The sequence below is a fragment of the Eucyclogobius newberryi genome, unplaced genomic scaffold, assembly GCF_026437365.1.
Source record: "Eucyclogobius newberryi isolate DKJ021-1_F unplaced genomic scaffold, fEucNew1.0.hap1 SCAF_6, whole genome shotgun sequence".
NCBI lineage: Eukaryota > Metazoa > Chordata > Actinopteri > Gobiiformes > Gobiidae > Eucyclogobius > Eucyclogobius newberryi.
Genome location: NW_027316278.1, coordinates 23,371,165 through 23,398,920, shown reverse-complemented (window position 1 = coordinate 23,398,920; position 27,756 = coordinate 23,371,165). Strand labels below are relative to the sequence as shown.

Here is a 27,756-nt window from a genome sequence, read left to right as displayed (position 1 = left end):
TTCTAAATTGGCCTCCTGCTAATTGCTTATGTTTGGTAATGATGTTTTAAATTATTCAAAAGTAAAACAATAGCCATTCCATGACATTATTGGACATGCACTTGGTGAAAATGTTGCACAGAATTTATAGCGGTTAAAAAGCGGTTTTAAACTTTGTGCCTGAGATAAAGTAAAGTATTGTAACGTCCAGTCTATAAACAGTATCAAGAGTTAAAGAATGACACTTTATTTTTAAATTACTAACAAAAAATGCATGTGCAGTAGAGAGTACAAATTGAAATCTGCATGTTTTATTGACATCAAAATCCTTATAATTCATACAATTGTCAAACTGTACATGGAGAGCACAAATCGCTTGCGCTTTAATAATTATGCACAATTTATAGATTACTAATAAATACAGCTTATGAGGCATTATTTATTGTATGAAAATGGTCAGATTTAAGAGTTTTACATTCAAAGCATACATATGCTGGATATGTAAAGTCACTGTTTATAAAAAGGCAAACTTACCAAAGATACCACTATGGGCATTGGCATTACATTGATATTAACTGATATTGATCTCCAAAAATGTAAAATTTTACGCTTTAAAAAGTATTTGGCTCTGTTTGAGTGTTTATTTACAAAAAAAGTACACGGTTGAAGACTTTCACAAGACATACCTGGTACAAGCAGCACAAACTAACACCTGCTACAGATGATACCTTTCCTTTTGTCCTTTGTTAATAGATCAGCTATAAATATATTATGATTGTCCAAGTTTAGGCACGAGGAAACTGCACATAAAGACCTCCTCTTCAGTGAACGCTTTGGGCTACGGCTTATCACTCACTTCATACATTTCATTGATCTTTTCCTGGTACATCTTGACGACAATAGGTCTTCTGAGTTTCATAGTGGGACCTGTAGAGACAAAATAAAGAGCTGCGTCATTCATAATGTAAACATGTTAGTGTCAAAGTTCAAAACTTCCAATGTATTGTTTCAAATACGGAGCTCATACCTTTACATTGTTATAAGAAATAGTAAAATAGTAAAATAAATATTTCAACAGTTATCTTTACTGGAGATTTCGAAGATATAGTGATTTCATTTTATTACACAGGTTTTTTAAAGTTATGGTACAATTTTGGTGTACTCTGGACTGCGTCTGTGTTTTTAAGACCCGGCACAGTTTTCTGATGAGGCCTTATTTAACTGACTATCAAACATTAGTCACATATTAACAGAAAACACTTCCTTCATTCTTTTCTGTCACACTTACCCAGCTCTCCCCCAGAGATGGAGAAGTCTTGCTCTAAAATCACCCACTTTTGTACGGTCTGGGCTCGGGACGTCGCTTTGGCATTGACGCGCTCGAGAGCCTCTTGGATGGCTTGGTAGACCGCTGGCTCCTTATTGGCTATTATCTCTGAGACCTTTGTCGCAGTCACGTTGTTTCGCCTGCAGAAGTCCAAAGTCTCAGGACTCAGGTCATCAGTAGGCTCGCCATTATCGTCAACGACACACTGGGAAAGAAAGTACTGCTTAGATGCTTGTGTGAACAGGTATTTGTGGTTTTACAGGATGAGCGGGTTACTTTGAGTGTGAGAAGCATGGACAAGAACTTAAGCTTGTCTCCAATTAACATGGCGTTGCTGATGATGGGGATTTCCGCCCTCAGTGCGTCCTCAATGGGCACAGGAGGGATGTTCTCTCCACCTGCAGTTATGATGAGCTCTGTGGAAATAAATACATAAGTAAATAAGTAAGTACATACATACATACATACATACATACATACATACATACATACATACATACATACATTGTATGTAGCTTTATTTGTTCAGGTTAGCCTCTTTAGACCTAATTTCTCATTTTCATGTTCTACAGTATGGCAGTATTTGCAATAAAACACCTGATAGTGTATATATATATATATATATATATATATATATATATATATATATATATATATAAAAACATTAAAAAACTTCAATGTTATACTGTGGAACATTCCAGGCAAGCTAATACAATATCTCTGGAGACAAGCAGGTGGTGGACTCTGTCCCCCAGAAAAAGAACATAGTGCACCTTTAAAATATAAGAAACCGTAAGAATAGCACCCGAGGCACTCTATATTGTTTGCAAAAATGACGTCTTTTAAGCCTTGAATGCTTTCTTTACTGCTTCAGTTCTTACTTTTTAAAAAGGTACTTTGCAAGTAATTTGTCTCCTATAATACTACTACTACTACTACTACTACTACTACTACTACTACTACTACTACTAATACTACTACTAATAATAATAATAAATATAGCCGCAAGCGGCAATGATCGGCCCTCGCCACGCCGCCGCCACGCCGCAATAGGAGGGGGCGCTAACGCGCCCCAATTGTCCTTTTATTACGCCTACTGCTGAATCTGTGACGCTGTCACATCTTCTCCCCTTTGTTTTACCATCAAAAAGCAATTTTATTTTGAATTCTTGGCAAAATGTGCGGCTTTGCCGCACAGACACCGTGACTCTTTGAATGAAAATGTGGATAACTTTTGATGGTCCACCCCTGAAGATGAGTCTCACCAAATTTCAGGTTAATGTCTAACGCCCTAAGAGGAGTTTGTGAAAGTCTAAAGTGTAAACATGTTCTGGCGATTTCCCCATTGGAATAACATGGATTCGGTCATCGTTACGGCAAAGCCATAACAATTATGACATGGGTCTCATTGACTTTTTTGATGGGATGCCAAAATTGAGTTGTGTGTCAAATTTCATATAATTTCGCAAAACTAAATATTTAACCTCCATATAAAATCTGTAGGGGGCGCTGTGGCTCCAAATTAATTTATTTCACTTCAAGTAGGTTTAGGGAAAAGAGTTTAACAACTGATTCTAATTTGACGCAATTCGGACTTTATCTGCGCAAACGGCAGAAATGTTAAATTTGGGAGATTTCTGAAATTCTTGCTACAGTTTGCGGCTTCGCCGCACAGAGACCGTGACAGGTATCAATGTAATTTGGATAACTTTTGATGTCCCACTCCTCAGTAGCATTTTCACCAAATTTCAGCTTTTTAGGGCCAACGCCCTGGGAGGAGTTTGTAAAAGTACGACGTTTGGAAAAACTCCGAAGTCATGTTTAGCCATTTTTGAAGCAATATGGCCGACATTTGGTTGGGCGGACGGCGTTGCCGTAGTAATATTTTTTACTTCTCTTGTCACCATCTACCTCTGCGCCAAATTTCATGATTCTACGATCACATTTTTTTTGGGTCAGTTCCCATCTCTCAATGCATTTTTGGTACATTTGGGGGCGCTGACGCGCCAATTTTTTTTATTTTAGAAAAGGGAAATAGCCAGAATGTAGAGAGGCACGATTTTTAGAGGTGTGCAAATTTTTGTGACTTTTCGTCAATGTTCACTGGGTGAAAAATTGGGGGGTTGGTCCCGAGAAGAAAGAAGAAGAAAGAATTAAAGCCGCAAGCGGCATCCAACGGCCCTCGCGGGCCGCCGGCCTTCCGACTCTGCGCTTTCGACTTGATAAAGATGGCGCCCTTATTGTGTTGAATTAAAAAAGAACTTGACAGACGGAGACACATTGGACATGGCCAATCCAGTGCAAATCAACACAAGTGTCAGTCAAATTTGCTGCTCCGCTGCACAGAGACCGTAGCACTTAGAATATAAATATGGATAACTTTTGATGCCCCGCTTGTGTAGATGATATTTCCCAAAGTAAAGCTTGATCGAGCTATTGCCCACGGAGGAGTTTGTTAAAGTGTGAAGCATAAATTTGAACATTTCATAGATTTAGCGTTTTTCCCATTTGTGACAGTATATTTGCAGCTCCACGGCACAGAGACCGTAGCACTTAGAATCCAAATATGACTAACTTTTGATGCTTCCCTTGTGTAGATGATTTCCCCCAAATATGAGCTTGATCGGGCAATCGCACTAGGAGGACTTTGTTTAAGTGTGAAGCGTAAAAATGTGGTCATTTTAGAGATTTCGCTGTTTTCCCATTTCTGACATATATTTGCGGGTCCGCCACACAGAGACCGTAGCACTTAGAATAAAAATATGGATAGCTTTTGATGCCCCGCTTGTATAGATGATTTTCCCTAAATATGAGTTTGATCGGACAATCGCCCTAGGAGGAGTTTGTTAAAGTGTGAAGCGTAAAAATGTGGTGATTTGAGGGATTTCGCGATTTTCCCATAAGGATAACATGGGATATTTCTGTCATGGCTACGGTTACGCTGTACAAAATATGACTTTGTCTCTCATTCTTTTATGATCAGGATGGCAAATTAGAATTTTGTGCAAAATATCATGTCATTTGGAAAAACTCTATTGTTTATAGGCCACTCTGAAGGCCAAATAGTCAGAATTCTGGGAAACGTTTGAGGCTCCGTCGCACAGAGACCTTAAAAGCTATCCTTAAAATTTGGATAACTTTAGATGCCCCACTTGTCTAGAGGACGTACACCGATTTTGAGGTTGGTGGGCAAAACGCACTAGGAGGAGTTCGTCAAAGTTTGAAACAGAAAAATGTGGATATTCGAGAGATTTAGCGGTTTTCCCATAGGGATAACATGGGAGATTTATGTCATCGCTACGACTACGCCGTAAAAATTAAGGCATTTGTCTGATAGGCTTTTTTGATCGGGACGCCAAAATAGAATTTTGGGTAAAGTTTAGAAAATTTTGGTAAAACAAATTTTTGACCTTCAATGTTAATTTAAAGGTCACTCTGTAGGGGGCGCTATCGCGCCCATTTCAATTTTGTCAGCCTAAACTGGTCCAAACTAGAACGTTTAACAACTGATTCAAATTTGGTCCTAATCGGACTGGTTTTGATCAAATGGGAGCAATTTTTAGATCTGCAATATTCCAAAATAAGTTGTCCAACTTTGCGGCTGCGCCGCACACAGACCGTAAAAGGTATCTCAAAAAATTTGATAATTTTAGATGCCCCACTTGTCCAGAGAACGTACGCCGATTTTGAAGTTGGTGGGCAAAACGCCCTAGGAGGAGTTCGTCAAAGTTTGACGTGAACAAAATGGCTAACACAGCGTGTTTTCATTTTCAAAGGAAGATGGCGGCCATAGGGTAAGTCTGGGGGCGTGGCCACAATGATTTTTTTTGTTTGTCCTCACAAGAGGAATGCGTGTCCCGAATTTCGTAGCTTTACGTCAAAGTTGACCTCGGGGCGTCTCCCATAGGCGCAATGTATTTTGACTTTTGTCGGTGGCGCTGTCGCGCCATTTTTTAACGAAAAAAAAAATGGCCCAGAAAAAATTTAATTTTTCGCCGATTCTGAATTTTGGGCAAAGTTTGGTGAGTTTTTGAGCATGTTCAGGGGGTCAAATTAGAGTTCAAAGCGATGAAGAACAAGAAAAATAATAATAATATTTTTAGCAAAAACAATATAGCCGTTTCCACTATAACAACAAATTATATATCGTTTGAAAGCTCTAAGCCTTCCCGATGCCGCCATGGGGTGGAATCATCATTACGAGCGCTTACGCGCTCGTCACTCCCTATTCCGTCGGGATGCCCCGCCCACTCCCCATAGACTTCCATTGATTTGAGCAGATACAAGCATGGCCCATGCCTGCGGCATGGATTCTCGCATACGGGACAATGCCAGGAGGGTTTTTGAAGGAATGCAGCGCTTCGCGCTGCTGTTGTCAACAATTAGTGAATGGGCTACGCCCATTCACTAATTGTTGACTATTTCTGTCATAGCAGGAGTAAGTATGCATGATCCATGCCTTCGGCATGGGCTAGTTCACTGTACTTGCCTTCGGCAGCGTTGCGGGAGCAATAGGCCCTCCGCCCTGCTGGGGCTCGGGCCTAATAATATTCCGATGCGAAAACAATATTTCCCATTTTCCAAATATCATAAACTATACATTTTCGGAAAGCGCTCGCGCTTTCCTACCTCATGGTGTGGGTCTCTGGTCACTGACGGGTACTTTCGTTAATTTTGAGTGGGCTCCGCCCACTTTGTGTTTTTGGCCCTCTATACAGTAATAATGTTCAATTTTTGCATTACATGCTTATATGCACGGAACATGCAAGAGATGGAATGATTGAGATGCAATTTAAAGTGCTCGTTTAGTGCGCACTTTTGCACGGGCTTCGCCCGTTTACAACGGTAAAGTTCCATTTTCCTACTACTAATTAGTATGCACGGGGCGTGCATGAGTGAAGGAGTGCGTTAGAGAGTGTTTGGAAGTGGGCGAGCGCTTCGCGCTCGATTTCGTGCGCACTACGTGCGCACTTTCGCAGCCGTGCTTCGCACTGCCTTACGAGATTAATAGGCCTCTCGCCAGCTTGTGGCGCTCGGGCCTAATAATGCAATATTAATCCATTATTAAAGCCAAAGTATATTTATATCAGTAGAAAAAGCTTCGTTTTTTAGGCCCGAGCTAAAAAACATGCGGGCGCACCAAACATGCGGGCGCAGCCCGCATGTTTGGTACCCCGTCGCCCCTGGCAAGTACAGTGAACTAGCCCATGCCGAAGGCATGGATCATGCATACTTACTCCTGCTATGACAGAAATAGTCAACAATTAGTGAATGGGCGTAGCCCATTCACTAATTGTTGACTATTTCCTCCAAAAACCCTCCTGGCATCGTCCCGTACGCGAGAATCCATGCCGCAGGCATGGGCCATGCTTGTATCTGCTCAAATCAATGGAAGTCTATGGGGAGTGGGCGGGGCATCCCAACGGAATAGGGAGTGACGAGCGCGTAAGCGCTCGTAATGATGATTCCACCCCATGGCGGCATGGGGAAGGCTTAGAGCTTTCAAACGATGTATAATTTGTTGTTATAGTGGAAACGGCTATATTGTTTTTGCTAAAAATATTTTTTTTTTTTTTCTTGTTCTTCTTCAGCGCTTTGATCTCTAATTTGACCCCCTGAACATGCTCAAAAACTCACCAATCTTTGCCCAAAATTCAGAATCGGCGAAAAATTTTGTTTTTTCTGGGCCATTTTTTTTTTCGTTAAAAAATGGCGCAACAGCGCCACCGACAAAAGTCAAAATACATTGCGCCTATGGGAGACGCCCCGAGGTCAACTTTGGCGTAAAGCTACGAAATTCGGGACACGCATTCCTCTCGTGAGGACAAAAAAAAATATTATTGTGGCCACGCCCCCAGACTTACCCTATGGCCGCCATCCTCCTTTGAAAATGAAAACACGCTGTGTTAGCCATTTTGTTCACGTCAAACTTTGACGAACTCCTCCTAGGGCGTTTTGCCCACCGACTTCAAAATCGACGTACGTCCTCTGGACAAGTGGGGCATCTAAAGTTATCCAATTTTTTGAGATACCTTTTACGGTCTGTGTGAGGCGCAGCCGCAAAGTTGGACAACTTATTTTGGAATATTGCAGATCTAAAAATTGCTCCCATTTGATCAAAACGAGTCCGATCAGGACCAAATTTGAATCAGTTGTTAAACTTTCTAGTTTGGACCAGTTTAGGCTGACAAAATTTAAATGGGCGCTATAGCGCCCCCTACAGAGTGACCTTTAAATTAACATTGAAGGTCAAAAATTAGTTTTACCAAAATTGTCTAAACTTTACCCAAAATTCTATTTTGCCATCCCGATCACAAAAGCCAATCACAAAAATGCCTAAATTTTTACGGCGTAGTCGTAGCAATGACAGAAACCTCCCATGTTATCCCTATGGGAAAACCGCAAAATCTCTCAAATTACCACATTTTTATGTTTTACACTTACAACAAACTCCTCCTAGTGCGTTTTGCCCACCGACTTCTAAATCGATGTACGTCCTCTAGACATGTTGGGCATCTAAAGTTATCCAAATTTTAAGGATAACTTTTACGGTCTCTGTGCGACGGAGCCACAAACTTTACCCAGAATTTGGACTATTTGGCCTTCAGAGTGACCTATAAACAATAAAGTTTTTCCAAATAACATGACATTTTGCACTAAATTCTAAATTGCCATCCTGATCATAAAATTATGACAGCAAAAGTCATATTTTGTACGGCGTAACCGTAGCGATGACAGAAACATCCCATGTTATCCTTATGGGAAAATCGTAGAATTGCTCAAATCACCACATTTTTACGCTTCACACTTTAACGAACTCCTCCTAGGGCGATTGCCCGATCAAGTTCATATTTGAAGAATATCATCTACACAAGCGGGGCATCAAACCTTATCCATATTTTGATTCTAAGTGCTACGGTCTCTGTGTGGCGGACCCGCAAATATATGTCAGAAATGGGAAAACAGCGAAATCTCTAAAATGACCACATTTTTACGCTTCACACTTTAATGAACTCCTCCTAGGGCGATTGCCCGATCAAGCTCATATTTGGGGAAAATCATCTACACAAGTGGGGCATCAAAAGTTATCCATATTTTGATTTTAAGTGCTACGGTCTCTGTGCCGTGGAGCTGCAAATATACTGTCACAAATGGGAAAACGCCAAATCTTTGAAATGTTCAAATTTATGCTTCACAGTTTAACAAACTCCTCCGTGGGCAATAGCTCGATCAAGCTTTACTTTGGGAAATATCATCTACACAAGCGCGGCATCAAAAGTTATCCATATTTTTATTCTAAGTGCTACGGTCTCTGTGCGGCGGCGCAGCAAATTTGACTGACACTTGTGTTGATTTGCACTGGATTGGCCATGTCCAATGTGTCGCCGTCTGTCAAGTTCTTTTTTAATTCAACACACAATAAGGGCGCCATCTTTATCAAGTCGAAAGCGCAGAGTCGGAAGGCCGGCGGCCCGCGAGGGCCGTTGGATGCCGCTTGCGGCTTTAATTTTCTTCTTGCCCTCTGAGGAAAGAGGAAAAACATGTCCGAAATGCCCTCTCAGCCTGTGGTTACCCCGCTTGGGCCCTCAACAGAGTGAAGAGAACCAAGAAGCAGGACAAAAGGGATACTGAACAGAGAAGGAAGGGTGTTTCTATCCCTTATGTGTCTGGCCTGTCGGAAAAACTGCAGATAATTTTTAGACAACACGAAGTCCCTGTTTATTTTAAACCAGGAAACATTTTAAGACAAAAACTGGTTCACCCTAAGGACAAGTTGCCGACTCAAAAACAGAGCAATGTAGTTTATTCGATCCAATGCAGTGAAGAAAGCTGTAAAGAACGTTACATAGGTGAGACGAAACAGCCTCTACACAAGAGGCTTTATCAGCACAGAAGAAATACTAGTTCAGGACCTCAGAGCGCCGTGCATCTCCATCTTGAAGCCTCTAATCACTCGTTTGAAGACGGTGAGGTGAAGGTTTTAAGCAGGGAGAAAAGATGGTTTGAAAGAGGAGTCAAGGAAGCTATTTTTGTTAAAAAAGAAAGACCTTCTTTAAACAGAAATGGAGGGCTAAGGTTTAATCTTCCTGTTATTTATAATGGGTTATTGAACCCCTGGAAAGGTAGAGGACCAGGACAAGGACATTCGGATGCTAATCAGGTACTCAGGGTGGTTGAGCCAGGGTCTCACAAAGACAAAGAGGATTCTAATAGGCCATTAAAATTCTGAATAGGCTAGCTCGGTAGATACAAGGGGGGAGTTTCTGTTGAAACAAACAACTCTTTCTACTTCAGGAAGGCTCCTCCCAATGGGTGGGTCTTACCACAGAACAGTATTAATATCGGAGTTCTCGATCTAAATTCTTTTATTGACAATGACTCTTGGATGAGAGTCGAAACGTCTATTTTTTTCAAACTGAGTCCAGATGACTACAACTGAAGCTTTTTCTACTATGGAACACGCCTGGACGAATGAGGGATTACACCGACATATATTTATATCAGCATTTACAATTTGTGTCAACTTGGTTTTTTCAATCTCACACATTGGCATTTCTTTCTATAGCACTGAGCGTCCCCTAAACCAGTGTTTCTCACGGGTAAAGGACCCCTGGGGCATGCAAGCTCTTGACAGGGGGCATTAATTTCAGATTTGAAAGAATTTAATAGTATTTTAATAAAAACTATTCTTTGTACATCAATAATGTTTCTGAAAGATAATTTTGGCATAAATATCATCAATGCAGGAAAGGACAAGTTGTTATATATAACAAATTGACTTACAATTACAAAAGAAACACCAAAGCATGATGTAGGGGGTCTTCAGTTAGACAATGCTTAGGGTTTTCTCAAGACAAAAAAGGTTCGGAGCCATCTCCCTCAATAACGGTGTAATTGCACAGTAGAATAGAAAAGTGGAACAATTTATTCAGCTACAAAGAAATGTGCCTTTCGACCTGCGTATCGAGTGGTCTTTAAGAGTGTGGTCTCATTTGTATTTCTGTATTTGAAATTCTGACTAAATATGTACAAAACACAAACCTCAAACAAGATTCTGAGTTTACATACATGACTGCATAATCAAATCCCACATTCTATTGTCCCTTTATAGATCAAAAATTGAACGTTGAATGTTGTATGTGCGCACGCTTTAACAGATCAGTTCTATGACCTTTGATCTTACCCTTTATCCTTCCAGTAATGAAGAGAAACTCATGCTGGTCGTGTCGTCCCAGGTCACCCGAGTGCAGCCAGCCGTCCTCGTCCAGCGCCTCCGTGGTTTTATCAGGCATATTCAGGTATCCCATGAACACGTGTCGACCCCAGAAACAGATCTCTCCATTCCCGTCTTCGTCCGGATTTTCCAGTTTTGTCTTGCAGCCCGCCATCTCCTTTCCACAGCTAACCACAAAACAGGCAATACACACTTTGAATGGACAAATAAACATGCACATGGTAAGTTGGGAAGGACATATAACTGTATAAGTCACTGCTTTTGAAAGAAATTTCCAAACTTAAAAGTTGAACTTCAAGTTTATACGCACAGTATTTACAGAGATATTAAAAAAACGGTAAAAGCTTTGACAGTTAAAAGTAAAAATTGACCCTTTGGCTCTTAAAAATGCAGTCGAGTTGAGTAACGTTTTGAAGAAATGTAACTTTTAGTAGTTTTCAGACAGCATACTTTTACTCCTAAATTGGTTACCGTATTTTCCAGACTATAAGTCGCTCCAGAGTATAAGTCGCATTCATTGGGGACATTTATTTGATAAAATCCAAGACCAAGAACAGACATTTCATCTTGAAAGGCAATTTAAAATAATAACAGATTAGAGAACATGGTAAATAGGTGTACGTATGCTAACGCTAACACCTTCAGCTACATGACGCACAGACAGAACTGTGGTAAGTGTCTGGTGTGTTAACGTAACATATTAACAAAAGCAAAAGCAAAAAGAACATGCTAACAAGTTTACCAAAGCATCAGTATTAACCAAAATCACTAAATATATTCAATTCTTCTTCCTCTATGTCACTTCTAAACAACTCCGCAAACACCGGTGGTAGAGGAAGTGCAGATTGTTCTTTAGAGCCTAAAACGCCCTCTGTTGCCAGTATGAAAATAACGAATAATATCACATTCTCTTATCTTATCTTATCTTATAAGTCGGTCTGGAGTAAAAGTTGCACCTCGGCCAAAACTATGAAAAAAAATATGATAATAAATTATATTTATATATTTTTTCATTATATATAATCTACAGTTACCATGTAGGATTCTTGCTTGAATAAAACGTTTGGTTTCTGTACCCACAGTCAGGAAAGTAAGCCTGTTACCGTGACATGTCAGTGACAGGTAAATCAGCTGAACAAATATGTCACTGCAGCGTTTCCAGTTTTACAAAATTGTAAAGGTATGATAAAAACAGGTCTGTTCATAAGAAACTATTGTATTGTACCATTAATTGAAAATAGTTCCCCAAATACTTTAAAGGGTAGGGTATACTTCATTAATTCCTCATGAGGGAAATGCATTCAGTGCTGCTGAAGCAACCTGTCAGGAGCAGTGAGCAGCTGCAGCGCTCAGGGACCCATCTCCAGATCTTTGTGCTAGGCTTGGTTAGGACTACTGTAGCTGGAGACACAGGGAGAAACATGCAAACTCCACCACACCGGTCTGGCCCGGGAGTCGAACCCATGACCTTCTTGCCGTGAGGCGTACATGTACAGTACTCTCTTTGTCTAATCCAACCACATCTAAAGTCACATGAACTCAACCTATTGAAAAGTGTTACCAAAAGTGAATGGAGCTCACCACTTGGTTACGGAAGTCAGTTTCCCATTTGCTTGTGGCTTATCACCTACGTATGTGAAGACTGAATACCATAAGACCAATAAAATTACAAAATAAAACATTGTTGGGGACATTAACACATAGCTAGTCAGTCTTTGTTGTGCCGTAAAACTCTTAATATCAAAAAGTATTCGGGAAATTTACTTCCAAAATACATAACAATGAAGCCCTGACCTGGAGAGCCTGAAGGCATTGGGCACAGAGATGGTGTGTGGTCCGGAGCTCTCACTCATGCCGTATAACTCCATCAGCGGCAGGTTGAGGCTCATGAAGTAATCCAGCGTCTCTTTGGTGATGGGGGCTGCTCCTGTCAGGCACAATCTGCAGCGGTCCAGACCCAGAGCAGCGCGGACCTTTTTGAAAACCAGGCTGTTGGCCAATGTGAACCCCCACGGCACAGCATTGTCCCTGTAAGACACAAGCAAAGCACAATTGTAGGGCATGTTTTTCTGGAACAAAATTATAGTAGTTTCCCATAGTATCTGCTGAGACTATGATGGCATAAATAAATAAAAGAAATAAAGAAATAAAGAAATAAAGAAATAAAGAAATAAAAGAAATAAAGAAATAATATAATATGTCTTGACTCAATTAAAAACAGTTATCCACTGATGTTTAAAGATGTTTAATTTCTCATTTCAGCTAAAGTGTCCAAGTAACTTCCAGTCTAAAAAAGGTAATTTTCCATCCTCTCACCCATTCATGGCACTGTAGTTGTACTGCAGCCCTATTGACTTGGCCCAGTCTGCGACTCGTCTCCTCATGGGTGAAGCCTTGACACCAGCAGCTCTCATCTTCTCCTGCATCTTCTCCCAAACTCGAGGAACCCCGAGGAAGGACGTGGGTCGCACCTCTTTCAGAGTTGTCCCAAGAGATCCCTTGAATAAAAAATAAATAAACAATATTGCATAAAGTTGTTGTACTTTTATTGAAGATGTGTTTTATAATTGAATAAACTTTACCTTCAGAGCATCTGGTTGTGCGAAGTAGACGGTTCCTGCATATCTCATACAAAGCCACACGTCGTTGACTTGTGCTGCAGCGTGGCTCAGCGGCAGGTAACTGATCAAAACCTCTTCAGCGTAGTTGAGTCCTGCCATTTTACCCGCTGCCAGTGTTGTCCATGTGATCTAAGAGAAGAGAAGCATTTGGAATAAATGTCTCTGTTCATAGAATATTTTAGGCAAATAAATAACTTAGTGTCTATGAGGACACACAGACCTTCCATCAGAAAAGTTACATACCGGTACATTTTTCCTTTAAATAGGTTATGTAAATACCACTTGTGATTTATTATAAATGGTTTTGGATGAACTTAAAGTAACAAATTGGAAAATAATTACATAACACCTTCATATAGTACAAACCTAAATTGAACGTTTCATTTTTCTGGGTATTCTTGTTGTAGACATCAAGTCAGGGAATGTTCTGCTTTAAATAAAGTGTATGTCAGATTTACATTTTATATTTCATAAACAAGACTTATCTGTGTCCCCAGATACGAGGTTAACAACATAAATAGCTTTTACTGATAACAATTGTAATGCTGTATCATCATTTTTACTAACAAAAACAACATTGAACATGATGGACAAGTTGTTTATGTCATAATTTGGTGTTTTGATTCTAAAGACAAGAGAATGAGCCTCATATGAGTCTCTCATTTGTGCTGCCAGTTTCAAACCAGAAATCCAGTTGGTTCAACTCTAAAAGTCCTCTATCTAATCTGAATGGTCACTACATACACTCCAGCACCTGCAGCCAATCATGAATCTGTGCTAGTGCAGCCTCTGCAGCTCTGTGGGCCAGGAAATCTGGATGTTCTGAGCCCAACACGAGCCATGGCCTGTCCATATAAGGAGAAAAATATATGTCCTCTACTCAGGTATTATGGTTCAGTTGGAGTTTTTGTTTCTTCTTTGTGGCTGCTCACCCTTCCTTTACGTGCAAATTATTATTTAAAACTTTAATTATAAACATACGTTGTCGTGGCTCAACATGACGCCTTTCGGGTTGCCAGTGGTCCCTGATGTGTAGATGAGTGTGCAGCACTCGTTTGCTCGAAGACTGCTGATGACAGCGTTGAGCTGCTCGATGGGTACATCCTCTCCAAGCTTCATGAACTCGTCCCACTAAAAAGAAATACATATCCACTTGTTATTGCAACTTGCAAAGAGCAGGACATTTAACAAAGAGCTGAATCACTTCAATCAAGGTACAGAATACAGAAGGTGTAAATGTCACCATCCACTCAATATGGGGACAAAATGGTAATATATATATATATATATATATATATATATATATATATATATATATATATATATATATATATAAAATATATATAAAATACATAAAATAAAAATATAAAAAAATATAAAATATATATTTTTTTTCTTCTTACAAAACTAACATTAACATGGCATTTAACTTTTTTAACACAGAGTAGACAAGGTAGAATTGTAATCATTAGTGTTTAAGAGTCCAGTCCAGAAAACACCCACTCATTTCCATACAAACATGTATAATGTGTTCATTTCCAGGCAATTGTCACTGTTTCCTTAAATCTTTGCCTTACTTTTAAAAATAGATTACTTCACTACTTTTGATTCTTAATTTAATACTTTTAAATTCAACCCTAAACCTTTTACTCAGGTTATCTAGAACACATTTAGACCTACAATATAAACCAGGATATCCGAACAGTGTATAATAGTTCCACTTTTCACAAAAAGACAAAAAATAAAACAAAATGATAAGAAAATATTTTGGTACTGTGTGTGGTTTAAAAAATGCCTGTCCATAAATAGTACAGATAAGATATGATCTCTGAGACATTATCCGCCCCGTTTTAGAAGAGCACATCTTATCGGTTCAGATGATACTTTTACTGCATGTACTTACGGTGTACAGGAATGATGCTTTCTGATGCAGCTCACCCTTGTATTGAACAATGGCCTTCAGGTGAGGGAGTTGATCTTTAACCTGAAGAAACAAATCAATATTCAGGTTTATAGCATAGAGGAATAACACACACTGTGAACTGAAATAAACCCTCACCTGGAGAATCTTGTCTAGCTGTTTCTTGTCCTCCACAACCAGGACGTTGGCCTCACAGTTTGCCGCCACATACTGACATGCTTCAGGCGAGTTGGTGGTGTAGATGCCAGCGGCTAGACCACTACAGCCAATCAAGAAACATGTTAACCTTCTTAAGACTTAAATTACATTGCATTGAGCAAAACACACGTTCTGCTTTGTTTTTGTTCTTGTGTGTTTACAGCGGGATATTTTCCTGCCAGGTCGTGTTAGTGAATGAAAAACTCTTTAAATAAAGGTTACAAAATAAAAATAAATAAAAGTAATAGTAGCCATAGTTATGTGAAAATGTGTTATAGTAGCATATAGATGGATTTTTAAAATGTATTAGATTCAGATTTGCACATTTAGTATTTAAAAAAGTCAGGAAAAAACACAGGAATTAATATAGGGGAAAAACAGCTTGAGAATGAGAATGATTTCCTCGTATTAAAAAGCCCTGCCCTTCAGAGTACATTTAGAATAAAGTGATTTCTTACCCGGCAAAAATGCAGCCAATATTAGCAATGAACCACTCTGGAGTGTTGAATCCTAGCAGACCGACACCATGGAAGCGCTCAAGCCCCAGCTAAGGACAAAACAAATATATTGATGTTTCTGAATCAGTTTAATGAAAGTTATTGTGGCCGAGTGCCTCTATTACGTTTGACCTACATCACATTTCAAAAGCTTTGCTCTGTACAGGCCGTAGACTTTGCTGTGACACCGGAGATGTAACACAAGATGTCCATTTCACACCCCCAAGTGTTAGTTTTCAGCAAGAAGCATCCTTAGAAATGCGCAATAAACTTGGCCTGGGTGTTTATAAAGGAGGCCCGATACTACTGTATGCCTTTGTGCAAACTGTACGTCTTTGATCAGCGCAAAAAAAGGCTATTAGATTTATCAATCATGCATCTTATAATTCACAGAGTAAACCCATTGTTCATATAATCAAAGCTTTTAACGTTTTATGATTTGTTAGACTTGTATACTGCTAAGTTTATGTATTCAGTCAAAAATAATCAAATCTAAATCACTGAAGACAAAGTTTACCCAGAGAGAAAGTAAATATAATTTAAGGGGAACGTGTCTGTTTGACAGAGCTTATGTGAGAACCACGCTGAGGGAGAATTGTTTATCTAGTATAAGTAAAATATAGTAAAATATTATGGAACAGTTCAAAAAAGCCACTTCTTTATTTCAATTTAAAGGTATCTTTGAGAAAACAATCATAGAAAAATATAATAATAATAATAAAAATGCATTTTGTTGTTGTGAAACTTGGGGTGCTTGTGGAGGGCATTTGTGATCCTGTCCAGTGTTATGTAGTTTTGTTTGTTTTTTTGTGCGCTGGAGAGAATGGTGGGCACAATAAGCCTTGGCTTCTGCCTACACCTGGTCAAATAACAAATCTGTATCTCTTATTTTCTTTTGTGCTTGGATGTGGTTTTACTATGACCAAACAACAAGAATGAATATAAAATATAAATGTAAACAAGTTGGATTGAGTACTTTTCTTTATATTAGCGGTGGGCGATATGAACCAAAATGCGAAACATGCACACATTGTTTTTGGGATTATGTCTATAAAAATCAGATCATATATTTGCAATCTATCACAAATGTGCTAAAATGTAAGTGTCTTGGTTGAGGTTTAAGTATTGGACAAACATGAATTAACTGTAAATGTAATCTTAAAAGTGCAGAAAGATCCACTCATACCTTTTTTAAGCAAGTCAGTGTTCTTATTCGTCAAGATCTCTGCAGCTTTTGACAGCTTTGTTAAATATGACATTCTTAAAGGCGTACTATGTCACTTTTCTAAAGAGGGCACCTGCCACCTGTTGTCCCTGTGGCAACATTTGCCTAGAATGTCTCCAAATATGGAAGTAAAACTTATCTCTCTTGCATCTATTCGATTACATAAGTTTTTATCGCTCAAAAATACCTTGCAAAACATGACATGCATCTCCACAGATCTGACCTGTGACCTGGCCGTGGCTGCTTGTCTCCACAGATATAGATAACTTAAATGTCATACTGTGAACAGTCAATCCAGGCATAACAATAAAATCTCCATAAGGACAAAAAGTACCCTCAAAACCATATTTTTAACATCATCTTGTAGAAGACATATAACCCACTTGTGCTTTACATTCTTCTGACTAAATAAACACAATTAGAGCACTGGCCGAAAGCAAAGTAAACATTTGTCATGCTTTAACATACCTTGAGGAAGCTCTTGGCAGCGGCGCGGCACTGCTCATAGTACTGCCTGTAAGTCAGTGTCACCCACTGTCCATCCCTCTTGAATGCCAGCGCAGGATGATCCCCATTGTTTTCCACCGTCTCCAGGAACATCTGATGAGTGGTGATTGGAGTCTCCGCAGCCGGCCCGGACCCCTCCATCCTCAGCCTCACCGCCTTGTCTCTGTCCGTGGTCCATAGGTGCTCGGCTGGTGCCAAAGTTGTCGCCAAACTCGATGACGACAAGGGAATGGCTTTGGGCTCCTCTGCATTTGGACAACAAGGAAAGCCCCGTTTAGCCGCCATGGAGGAGAAGGCAGAGGTGAGCAGGCTGTTGCGCTGATACAAACTGTGCTCCCTTGTGGGTTTTAATGAGCGTGTGTGCTACAGACTGCCTGAGGGGCGTGTGACAAGAGCCGCACATAGTGGAGTAGAGAACTGGGAAGGATATCTGATACAGACGAGGAAGCCAGTAAATGTAGGGCCAACCTCAAAAACCAGTTTGGTCACAAGTTCCGTCTCATGTCTCATAAAATATACGCTGAGGTTAATCAGTGATTGGTGTCTCTAATACACTATGTGCTTTTCAGATAAGTTTAAACTAAGTCAGTTCGGTGAGATACAGGTCAAATATAATAGTCTGTTCTGAGATCTTGGGTTTCAAACATCAGCATTTACCAAAAAGATACTTTTGTGCACTGTTCCTGTCTCAAATAAATGAACTTACTACAAATACAAATACTTCAATCTCCATTTTTTTCCTCAAATGTTTGCCACTTGTTTGCTTTACTTTTCTAATGCTGTTTGTTTTGCTCTTTGCTGATGTAACAGTGTCATTTCCCCATTGTAAAACAAACGTTTCTTATCTTATCTCATGAAAAATCATTTTTCAATCTCATACTCTACGTCAAACATTTTTCTTTATTGTTGGCTCTTATTTGCTGACATATTAAATTATTATAACTGTGTAAGTTTTAAGGTTTTAGAAGTTTTAATGTTGAGGAAGTTGTCATATTGCCAACAACCTACAAATCTAATTTATCAGTTTATCCACATTTGTCTAGACGAGGAAATGCTCTATACATACTGTACGTCCTTTAAAAGTTGTACACACACCACACCAAAACTGGGACTAAACTAAGACTAAACCAGGACTAAACCAAGACTAAACCAGGACTAAACCAGGACTAAACCAGGACAGTATTGACAGTATACATAAGAGGTTCACACATGACTTAGTCCTGGTTTTAGCTCAGTTTTACCTTACGTAGAGTTGTTTTGGTCCTGTCCTGTACTTGGTTTAGTCCTGGTCAAGGCTAGTCAAGGATTTAGACCCAGTTTAGTCATGAAACTTACATGTGGTATGTGTCAATGTGTGAACGTACACTCCACATCAGAACTAAAGTGGGCACGGAACAGGACCAAACGTGTCCCTAGTGTCCATGAAGGTGTTTACCTGCTGGACTCTGGTGACTGGCCTCGTCTCCCGCTGACAGTGTTCTGGGAGGCTTTGCTGGAGCAGTGATGCTACTTGGATGGGCCTCATGTTTCTCTGGAGACGATGCAGGACAGTCCCCGTTTTCAATTACAAAGCCGTTGCCAGTGGGTTTGTCTTTGGAAGAATCAGGCGTGATTATGGGCTCTTCTACCAAGAGGACAGAGTTGGAGAAAGCAGTGCTGGGAAAATGGTAAATAGCCGTTAAACATCGATGGTCTTTTTAAAAATGTATAAATCTGTCATATAATCTGTTGATACCTGTCATTAGAAATGTCCATGACAGCCAAGCCACTGCTTATTTCTAAGTCGTTGTTCATCCTTGATTAACCTGAAAAGATCAAGTTGAAATGAATACGCAGCCCCTACATCTGACTTTGGTCATCCCTGCTTTTTAACATGTATCACAGCATCGAAATGATGTAACATTATAGTTGAGCAAAATAAATAAATGGTGAAATCTTTTGCACTATTCAGTCTGATTTCTATGTCAAATACCTTTGACCTAATTGAACAGAAATGTCAGCTATTGCAATTGTGTCAACATGAAACAACAAAGTGCAAAGAGTAATCACACCGTTTCAAGCTGAAAAATTGTGCCATCTAGTGTCAAACATATAGTGACTAAATTTTGCATATTTAAAATTTCTATACGGAGAAAAGTCAATGGTTTGACAGGTTCTAATGTTTAGGATAGGAAGATGAAATAAAAGATTACAACAACTTAAGTAATAAGTTCAGTATCAAAAAAGATTAAGATCTGTCCACCCAGCACTAGTCTGACCTTATAAGATAACATTAGGCAAGATTACTTTAGCGCAAAGTTTACAACTAGGTAAACTAGGAGGATTGCAACAAACTGGTGATGCAAAAGTACATTACCCCAAATCAAGTTCCAGTGGTGTGTTTGAATTTAAAAAAAAGGGTAAAAGATAAAACTAAAATTTGTCTTCACGAGCCAATGTGCTCATTCTAACAACAACTTCTAAAAGATTGGCAGTTCAAAGCAGTTCACACATTAAACAGCAGGTAGTGTCTATAAGTCATGTGTTTGTTGCCATACCTACCCCGAGGCTACTGCTGGCAAAGAAGCCTACTGTGTGAGAATAAAGACGCACTCACTCTCTTAATTACCCAATCTAATCAGTCAGCAATTTAAGACAGTACAATCATAAAGACTCCCTGAAACCATCATGTGGAAAACCCAACAGATCAACTGTGACCATGGCAACACAAATCAACTAATCAACATAGTAAGTTCTTAGCAAAGGCGGTAGATATTAATAGATTTCAGCTTCCTGTTTCATGCAACATTACAAACTTTTTTCCACATGAAAAGATATAATATTTTGTTTTAAATTGACCGTCACTATGGCAACAGTCCGCATCATTCTGAAACCCATGGAAAACAAAATATGGAGAATATGGCAATTGCTGTTTTTTTTTTTTTATCATTTAAAATTATATTTTTAAATGCTGCAAAAAGAGCCAATTTCTGATACATTGCCATAAAATGAATGCTGTTATTGGAATAATCTCAAACATATCATCCACCTCTAATAAGACAAATACAAATATTGATCTGAAAAAAAATAGTAGTTAAACAAACAAATCAAGTAGTATGATAATATAATTCAGAATGGCGGTAACAGAAAATTATGTGCAAACAATATGTATTAAGAGTATATACACAAGTTTGTTTGTTTGTAGCTCACCTTTTCAGTCAACTTGGTGTAATTGAGTGAAGGTTGAACAGGACGATACAAGCCTTTGTTCCCTGCAGGAAGCTGACAGCGGGTCTTGTACAAATAAATCACCTATTGGAGATCTGTATGGCAGCCCTGTTTTCACTTATGTAATGGTCGGGACACCTGGAGGGCGCTGTGACCAGGGGTGAGTCCGGACAGAGAGCTGAGAGGATCTGAAAGTCGCACAAACACAGAACAAAGCGTCCGGCTGTTGTTATGAGTATAGACAACGACAATGGCAGGAAGTAATCTTGTGGGTAAAGGTTGAAGTTTGCAACTCTTGTCCAAAATTGACTTAGATGTTGAAAGTTATTATCAGTAAGGCATGATGAGTCCTGTCAAGGGAATGATAAAAAACAACAATATATAGACTTTGGGCCCATAGAAATATTCTCTGTTGAGCAACGTCCGATAACTAAGGTGTGAGTTCATAAAACAGTATAACTTTCTAAAACAAATTTGATGCAACAATTTGATAATGGTTTTAGAATTTTGAAAGAACGCAAAAAAAATCTAAATCCTTAAGAATGTATTTGGAGGGTTTTAGGAATTTGTATAATTAAAACAAGAACAGCTAATGAGACATAATTGACAGTATACTACTATAGTAAACAGACTGTTATTGTTTGCCCAACACGTGCTGAGAGTGTGAAACAACTCACCCACTCAATTGTGACAGATTTAAATATTCCATAATATAGAGCAAGTCGTCTAGTTTAGTCTAGAATACAGTATTAACGTTGTTTTAATTTTGCATTCACTTCAAATTGTGAAAAATGGGCTCAATCAATTGTCAAATACTTATATATATTAAAAGTGCGTTGCTTTACTTCACTGTTGGAGATCTTGTGTCTATGAAGATGTTATTACGTACTTTATAAACGCTTAATACCCTGAAAAACATTCTCACTGTAGCCTCTCCACAGACCTGACCTGGGTTGGGGGTTCTAGGCAAAGCAACAACATCTCCAAGGAGACAAGCAGGTGGTGTATCCCCTACCAACCAAAACGTTACATCTAAAGTGCATCTTTAACGTTTGAAAACTGCATTCATCTCAGCGTTTGTGTTATTCATTACATTTGACAATAATGTTTTTATGTTCAGTAACAATGGACCTACTTTCGCTGAAGTCGCGTCTGTGCTGAGGTTGTCAGTCCAGTGTTTTGTGGAGCAAAGTTCAGCACACTTCTCCAATGACACACAATAACCCCATGACCGGGCATCAAGGTTGTAGTATCATACCACCCTGTCAGACCACATCTGCCCCTGCCGCGAATCCCTCCACACCCCTCCCATAGTTACAGGATTGTTACAAAACCATCCAGAGAACACTCCCAGTTACCCATCTACAATCATCTACAAACATCTACTATCATCTGTGTAATCTATTTCAAACAGATTGCAAATGGCATATTATTTTTTTCATTGGAATCATGTTTCTTATATAGGGATGTCAGGAATATTTGGTGAGTCTAATTGATGATTGTGATTCTTCAGGTCACAATTGCAAGAAGCATAAAGTAGAATTTTAGAAGCTAAAATAACACACGTTAAGTCAATCTATCCTCAAAACAGTGCTGTTTTTAGTCAGCTCTTTATGTTAACATTAATGGAGCTTCTCAAACCTTTTCTGGTGCAGCACTTAGGAGATAACAAAAGTATCCACGTGCACAGCCTCCAGGACAGCGCTGAGTTGATGCTTCACTGCAGAATAAACAGCATTTCAAGGAGAAGATGAACTCAAGTTACCTCTTGTCACTTCGGATCACTTTTACCACTGCGGGTCCACCACCGTCACACATACTGCTTTGTTGTTGTTGTTGTTGTTGTTTACCGCCACTTACTGTAGTTGTACTTCTTCAAAATATGTGTTTTACGCTTCTTCTTCTTTGGTGTTTTATGGCGGCTGGTATCCAAAAGTTACGCTACCGCCAGACTTTATTCTTCAGACTTTCTTCAGACTTTATTCTTCAGACTTTCTTCAGACTTTATTCTTCGGACTTTATTCAGACTTTCTTCAGACTTTATTTAGACTTTATTATTCAGACTTTATTCCATAGCTACAATCTTCTTCTTTGCCCCCCAAAAAACAAAACACTGCGATCTTTGTCTTTAAAACCCAAAGCAGAAAGAAAACTAATGCACTTGCATTCTTTTCACATCTAATGACGAAAGAATCTCTCTTTCTCTCCTTGTTTTTCCCTTTTTAACCGTATAGTATATAAAACATACTCGTACAACTACAATAGGGCTCTCCTCTCTCTCTCTCTCTCTCTCTCTCTCTCTCTCTCTCTCTCTCTCTCTCTCTCTCTCTCTGCTCTCTCTCTCTCTCTCTCTCTCTCTCTCTCTCTCTCTCTCTCTTTCTCCCTCTCTCTCTCTCTCTCTCTTTCTCCCTCTCTCTCTCTCTCTCTCTCTCTCTCTCTCTTTCTCCCTCTCTCTCTCTCTCTCTCTCTCTCTCTCTCTCTCTCTCTCTCTCTCTCTCTCTCTCTCTCTCTCTCTCTCTTTCTCCCTCTCTCTCTCTCTCTCTCTCTCTCTTTCTCTCTCTCTCGCTCTCTCTCTCTCTCTCTCTCTCTTTCTCCCTCTCTCTCTCTCTCTCTCTCTCTCGCTCTCTCGCTCTCTCTCTCTCTCTCTCTCTCTCTCTCTCTCTCCTCTCTTTTTTGCTCTTTTTCTCTATCTTCCTCTTTCCATTAATAAATAAATAAATAGATAGTATAGCGTAAAACACATACTTTGAAGACTTATAACTACAGTAGGTGGCGGTAAATGCACCTTTTTCAGTTGGCTGCCAACCGCCATTAAAAGTTGTTGTTTTATGGCGGCTGGTTGCCATTTAAAGTAACAACAACAACAACAACTCTAAAGTCTAAAGAATAAAGTCTAAAGTCTTTGGTTCAACCAGTAAAGCGAGAGCTTTGCGTTTTGACTCAGCTTCGACTTGAACTGATAATGTTTATCATTGTTTTTATTTTTGTTTGTTTTTTAACTGCTATGGCTAATATGGCTTTTGGTATCATAAAGATGTTGTCCACAAGCATCTCCCCCAAGTGAGTGAAGTTGATGACAATGGAACAGTGTTATGTATTGAAATACTATGTGTCTGCTTTATGTGACTATCGATTACCTCAGTATCATCAGCTTCGGCTTCACTTATGGAAGGAATTTAACACTGAAATGAATAGACAAACCTTAACATTGCACATTATTAATAACACTTTTTGTAATTGACATTGTAGCCTGAATGATGTGGTAAACTGTGCATTATACCTTGTCATGCTCATAAATAATATCAGTTGGGAGGCTTTTGTCAATGACTTTGGTAAAGATGGTTGGAGCAGGGGAGCTGTACTTGTTACTGGCCTCCTGTGCCAGTCGGACCTCATCATTTTTAAAGCAAAGGTGTCTCTGCAGAGATGACATGCTGTTAAATGGCATGTCCATAAAATGACGCAGTATAATAGTAAGTGGGTACATTAAAGTAGTGCATAGCTGCATAAAAGGTACCGGGACCTGCCAGTGGCAATTGACCGTTTTTGTACGAGCTCTGATGGTGAATCTACTGGTACATCTCACAACAAAACTTGAATGTAAAATATCTGCAGATTTTTATATATGAAACACCACTTACAATTGTGAGCCAAACTCTGGCAAATATAACATTTTAGGCAAAACATTTATTGTGAATTTAAATAAATGTTGAGCCTTAAAGGTGCCATAACATGCTTTTTTTCCACGTTTTGTAGTCTATCCTAAGTGTATAATTGATAATAATAAGGGTTGTGCAACACCCTTAACATAATAGTTAAGAAATATCACCCAGACCTTGGACCCCCTCACCAACCCGGAAATGCAGGCGGCTTGGTTTGATATTCGCCCCCACCCTTGCGAAGAGCGATCTGGCTCCCCCGCCCAACCCGTGACGTAGTCTCAGAGCGCATGTGTGCCCCGCCCACCCGTGACGTAGTGTTTGCCCCACAGCTGTCTGCTCCTATTATATTTAATACAGCGTGCGCAGAACAGATTATTATTATTATTATTATTATTATTATTATTATTATTATTATTATTATTATAATTATATATATATATATATATATATATATATAAATAAAAAAAGTCTTATGTCTGGTTTTTCGTATCGGATAGAACTTCTCTCTGTTTATTTTCCCGATTGCTGCATCAATTGCCACATAAACCTTCACCATTGTGATAATAGTAAAGAGTACGATGTCATTAATGAAGTTTTGGGCCTCTTTGAAGTGTTTCATCGTAAATCGAAGCAGAAAAACTCCGGAATGGGCTTGTAGGGAGACAGCAGCGCAGAGCCGGGGGGAAGGGGGCGGGGGCCGGCAGGTGGCAGGCGGGAGGGGGGATGGTGACGCGTGCCTGTGGGTATGACGCGGTCTTGCAGCCACCGCCCGTCAGTTTGGAGATTCGAGGAAAGGAGATAGTCTGTAATATAGCTAAACACTGCGGGAATCAATCAAAAAAACCACTCTGGGTACATATATGAAGCACAAAAAGCAATGTAAGAAGGTTAAAAGCTCTGAAAAGTCAATTTTGCATGTTATGGGACCTTTAAGAGTAAATTAATAATCAATATAAATGATAAAAATGCATATTCAAGTAGTCCATTGTCTAGAATCACGTGTGTAACTGCTGTTAGGACATACTTCATATTCTTAAACATATAGTCATCTTTTATGAAGTTTTATTGAAATATTGCCAAATGTAGGTGAGTAAAATTAAACATGCTTACACTTAAAATGTAATACTTTATGACTAAAACTGTATAAGATCAAATTTAGATACATTATGGTAAGTTATAGATGAAATACCCACCAGGGAGAAATGTTTATGACAGTTTTTTTTTAATAAATATAAACATCTGATGATGTTATCCTGGGGGCCATGTCATCTGTCTTCCTCCCAAAACATGGAGGTGAAGGTGGTAAACAGACTGGGCGCCATGCTTGCCATCATTTATAACTGTGGAGAAAAGTCATAAAGTCGTTCTAGAAATCACGATTCAAAATGATCACAATGATAAAGCATTTTGATCATGTGGAAACTAACCTATTCTGTATCCCTCCTGTAAACCCTCTTTCTTCGCCACATTTTTGGCAACAACCAACAAATATCCCAGAAGCTGAAACAAAATAATTACAATTACAAGTAACAAAAATAATGCATTCTAAATCTAACATCTAAAAATATTCATTTTGAAATGTTTGTCCATGAGGTTTTGTCCAAAATCACCCCCCCAAAACAAGAGGGGCAAAGTTGACAGTAAAATATGAATCTGAATGGTCTGTTATGCTTTGATATACTATGCACCTCAGTATCATCATCTTTGGCTTCACTTATCCTGGGAATGACAACTCTGGGAATGACCAGGAAATGGACAGGGGCCTGAGGACTTATGTCTCTGAAAGCCAAACACTGAAATGAAATGGCACAATATCAAATGGGTTGTTTAGTGAGTCCCATTGTAGTAAAACTGTGTGGTAAAATTAGCATTATACCTTGTCATCCTCATAAATAATATCAGCAGGGAGGCTTTTGTCAATGACTTTGGTAAAGATGGTTGGAGCAGGGGAGCTGTACTTGTTACTGGCCTCCTGTGCCAGTCGGACCTCGTCACTTTTGGAGCAAAGGTGTCTCTGCAGAGAGATTACACGCATTTATTTATTTAAGGACATAGCATTTACATTGGACGAACCAGATGCAATGTCTTAAGTATGCACTGGTAAATGACGTATGCACTGGTAACTGACAAGTCCAATTTACGCACTGTAGCCCATAAGATGGTTGTCATGACAATAGTAATGCGTGTAGGCTACAACACTAGAGAGGCCCACAGTCAAGCAGAAAATACATCATAGTTACAGGGCACTCAGTGATTGCGATTGCACATGGAGTTGTTTGCCTGTGCATGATTCAAGCAGAACATAGTTTGGAAACTACCTGGACATGACGTAGGCGGAACTGTGGTGTTCTAGTACCAGCTCCGACTGTGAATCTTCTCAAAAGCTGTCGATACATCTCATGCAAACCAAGATGAACTTCTAAATTAAACTTATGTCAAAATTGTGCAGCTTTTCACTGCACTTCCTGAAAGGCAAACTCTGGCAATCGCGTTGTGGCATTTTCCGACCTGGGAAATAAGACTAACACGGACACAATACGTATTACTTATGTCATTAACAAGCTACAACATACATATCTATCGCTTTTATATGTATTGATGTGGTTTCCGCATAACTATTTCGTATGACAGTGTATAATAGAATGGCCTCTTTGCCTATGACAGTTTACGTTTTTGCTGTGAAACGACACGTTGAAGGTGTACGTAAACGCACCACTGTGGTGCGTTCAAAACACTAACGTTCCATCTTGTTTGAAACTATAATTTAGTGATCATGGATTCTGTTGTTGCAGCTTGAGCAGAGCAGAAAATATAATAGAAATTAATACAACATTAACATTAACTGTGGTTAAATGATATAATAATAATAATAATAATAATAATAATAATAATAATAATAATAATAATAATAATACGAAGAAGAAGAAATATATTTGTGATCCTACCAAAGCAGGGAACAGTCTCTGTCAGATACTTATTCTCTGAATTATGAAAATTAACATTCAGCTAAACCCACTGCACTGGTCTGTATTTTATGCAGAATGTATGCGTGTGTCCATACACCATATGGGCACACATGCCTCCTGTTTACTTACTTTAAAAGTATAATTCATCACCTAAATGTAAAAAAATAAAATTATATATATATATAATGTAGAATTTATATAAATAATTAAATAATGCATTAGTATGGTAGGACATTTATAATTATATATTAAATCCATTGTGCGCAATACGTTTGACCTGCCATCCACGCGGGGGCGCTGTTTTGACAGATCGCACATTTCTTACCTTGAGAAACATCAGAGTAAGGGTCATTAGAAAACATGGCGGCGCGCGCACGGCTGCCCTTGCGGTTAACCCAAAACTCAGGTCTT

The 27,756-nt window shown here is 39.2% G+C and overlaps 3 protein-coding genes across 3 annotated transcripts in view; 1 reads left to right on the top strand and 2 right to left on the bottom strand.

Annotated features, from left to right (window-relative positions):
- Positions 1 to 462: 462 nt before the first annotated feature.
- On the bottom strand, positions 463 to 20,714 carry LOC140346802 (long-chain-fatty-acid--CoA ligase ACSBG2-like). Its single transcript, XM_072432998.1, has 15 exons — positions 20,700 to 20,714; positions 19,246 to 19,315; positions 18,946 to 19,166; positions 17,472 to 17,755; positions 15,740 to 15,828; positions 15,222 to 15,342; positions 15,066 to 15,146; positions 14,144 to 14,293; positions 13,124 to 13,291; positions 12,858 to 13,039; positions 12,336 to 12,569; positions 10,491 to 10,708; positions 1,583 to 1,722; positions 1,268 to 1,511; positions 463 to 906 (listed from the first exon to the last, which is right to left on the bottom strand). Exons 2-15 carry the CDS (start codon positions 19,302 to 19,304, stop codon positions 818 to 820), a joined length of 2,280 nt encoding a protein of 759 aa, XP_072289099.1. The 5' UTR covers positions 19,305 to 19,315; positions 20,700 to 20,714; the 3' UTR covers positions 463 to 817.
- A 4,861-nt stretch (positions 20,715 to 25,575) lies between these two features.
- hint2 (histidine triad nucleotide binding protein 2) lies at positions 25,576 to 26,858 on the bottom strand. The gene is made up of 5 exons (XM_072433099.1): positions 26,698 to 26,858; positions 26,256 to 26,393; positions 26,068 to 26,172; positions 25,807 to 25,879; positions 25,576 to 25,719 (listed from the first exon to the last, which is right to left on the bottom strand). Exons 1-5 carry the CDS (start codon positions 26,773 to 26,775, stop codon positions 25,628 to 25,630), a joined length of 486 nt encoding a protein of 161 aa, XP_072289200.1. The 5' UTR covers positions 26,776 to 26,858; the 3' UTR covers positions 25,576 to 25,627.
- Positions 26,859 to 27,666: 808 nt separating this feature from the next.
- mrps30 (mitochondrial ribosomal protein S30) overlaps positions 27,667 to 27,756 on the top strand; it is a 4,324-nt gene continuing 4,234 nt past the window's right edge. The window contains exon 1 of the mRNA XM_072432420.1: positions 27,667 to 27,756. This exon is cut by the window's right edge and continues 532 nt beyond it. Within this exon, the coding sequence (XP_072288521.1) occupies positions 27,706 to 27,756 (51 nt within the window). The 5' untranslated portion in view covers positions 27,667 to 27,705.

What these genes read in the sequence shown, in the direction of transcription:
- hint2 (XM_072433099.1), bottom strand. Translation starts at nt 26,775, where the DNA reads ATGTATCGACAGCTTTTGAGAAGATTCACAGTCGGAGCTGGTACTAGA. An exon ending in TCCGCCTACGTCATGTCCAG is followed by an intron (nt 26,394 to 26,697) that starts GTAGTTTCCAAA and finishes ATCTCTCTGCAG; the next exon opens with AGACACCTTTGCTCCAAAAG. An exon ending in TTATTTATGAGGATGACAAG is followed by an intron (nt 26,173 to 26,255) that starts GTATAATGCTAA and finishes ATTTCATTTCAG; the next exon opens with TGTTTGGCTTTCAGAGACAT.
- LOC140346802 (XM_072432998.1), bottom strand. Translation starts at nt 19,304, where the DNA reads ATGAACAACGACTTAGAAATAAGCAGTGGCTTGGCTGTCATGGACATT. An exon ending in AATGCCTTCAGGCTCTCCAG is followed by an intron (nt 10,709 to 12,335) that starts GTCAGGGCTTCA and finishes TTTTGTGGTTAG; the next exon opens with CTGTGGAAAGGAGATGGCGG. An exon ending in CATTACTGGAAGGATAAAGG is followed by an intron (nt 1,723 to 10,490) that starts GTAAGATCAAAG and finishes TTATTTCCACAG; the next exon opens with AGCTCATCATAACTGCAGGT.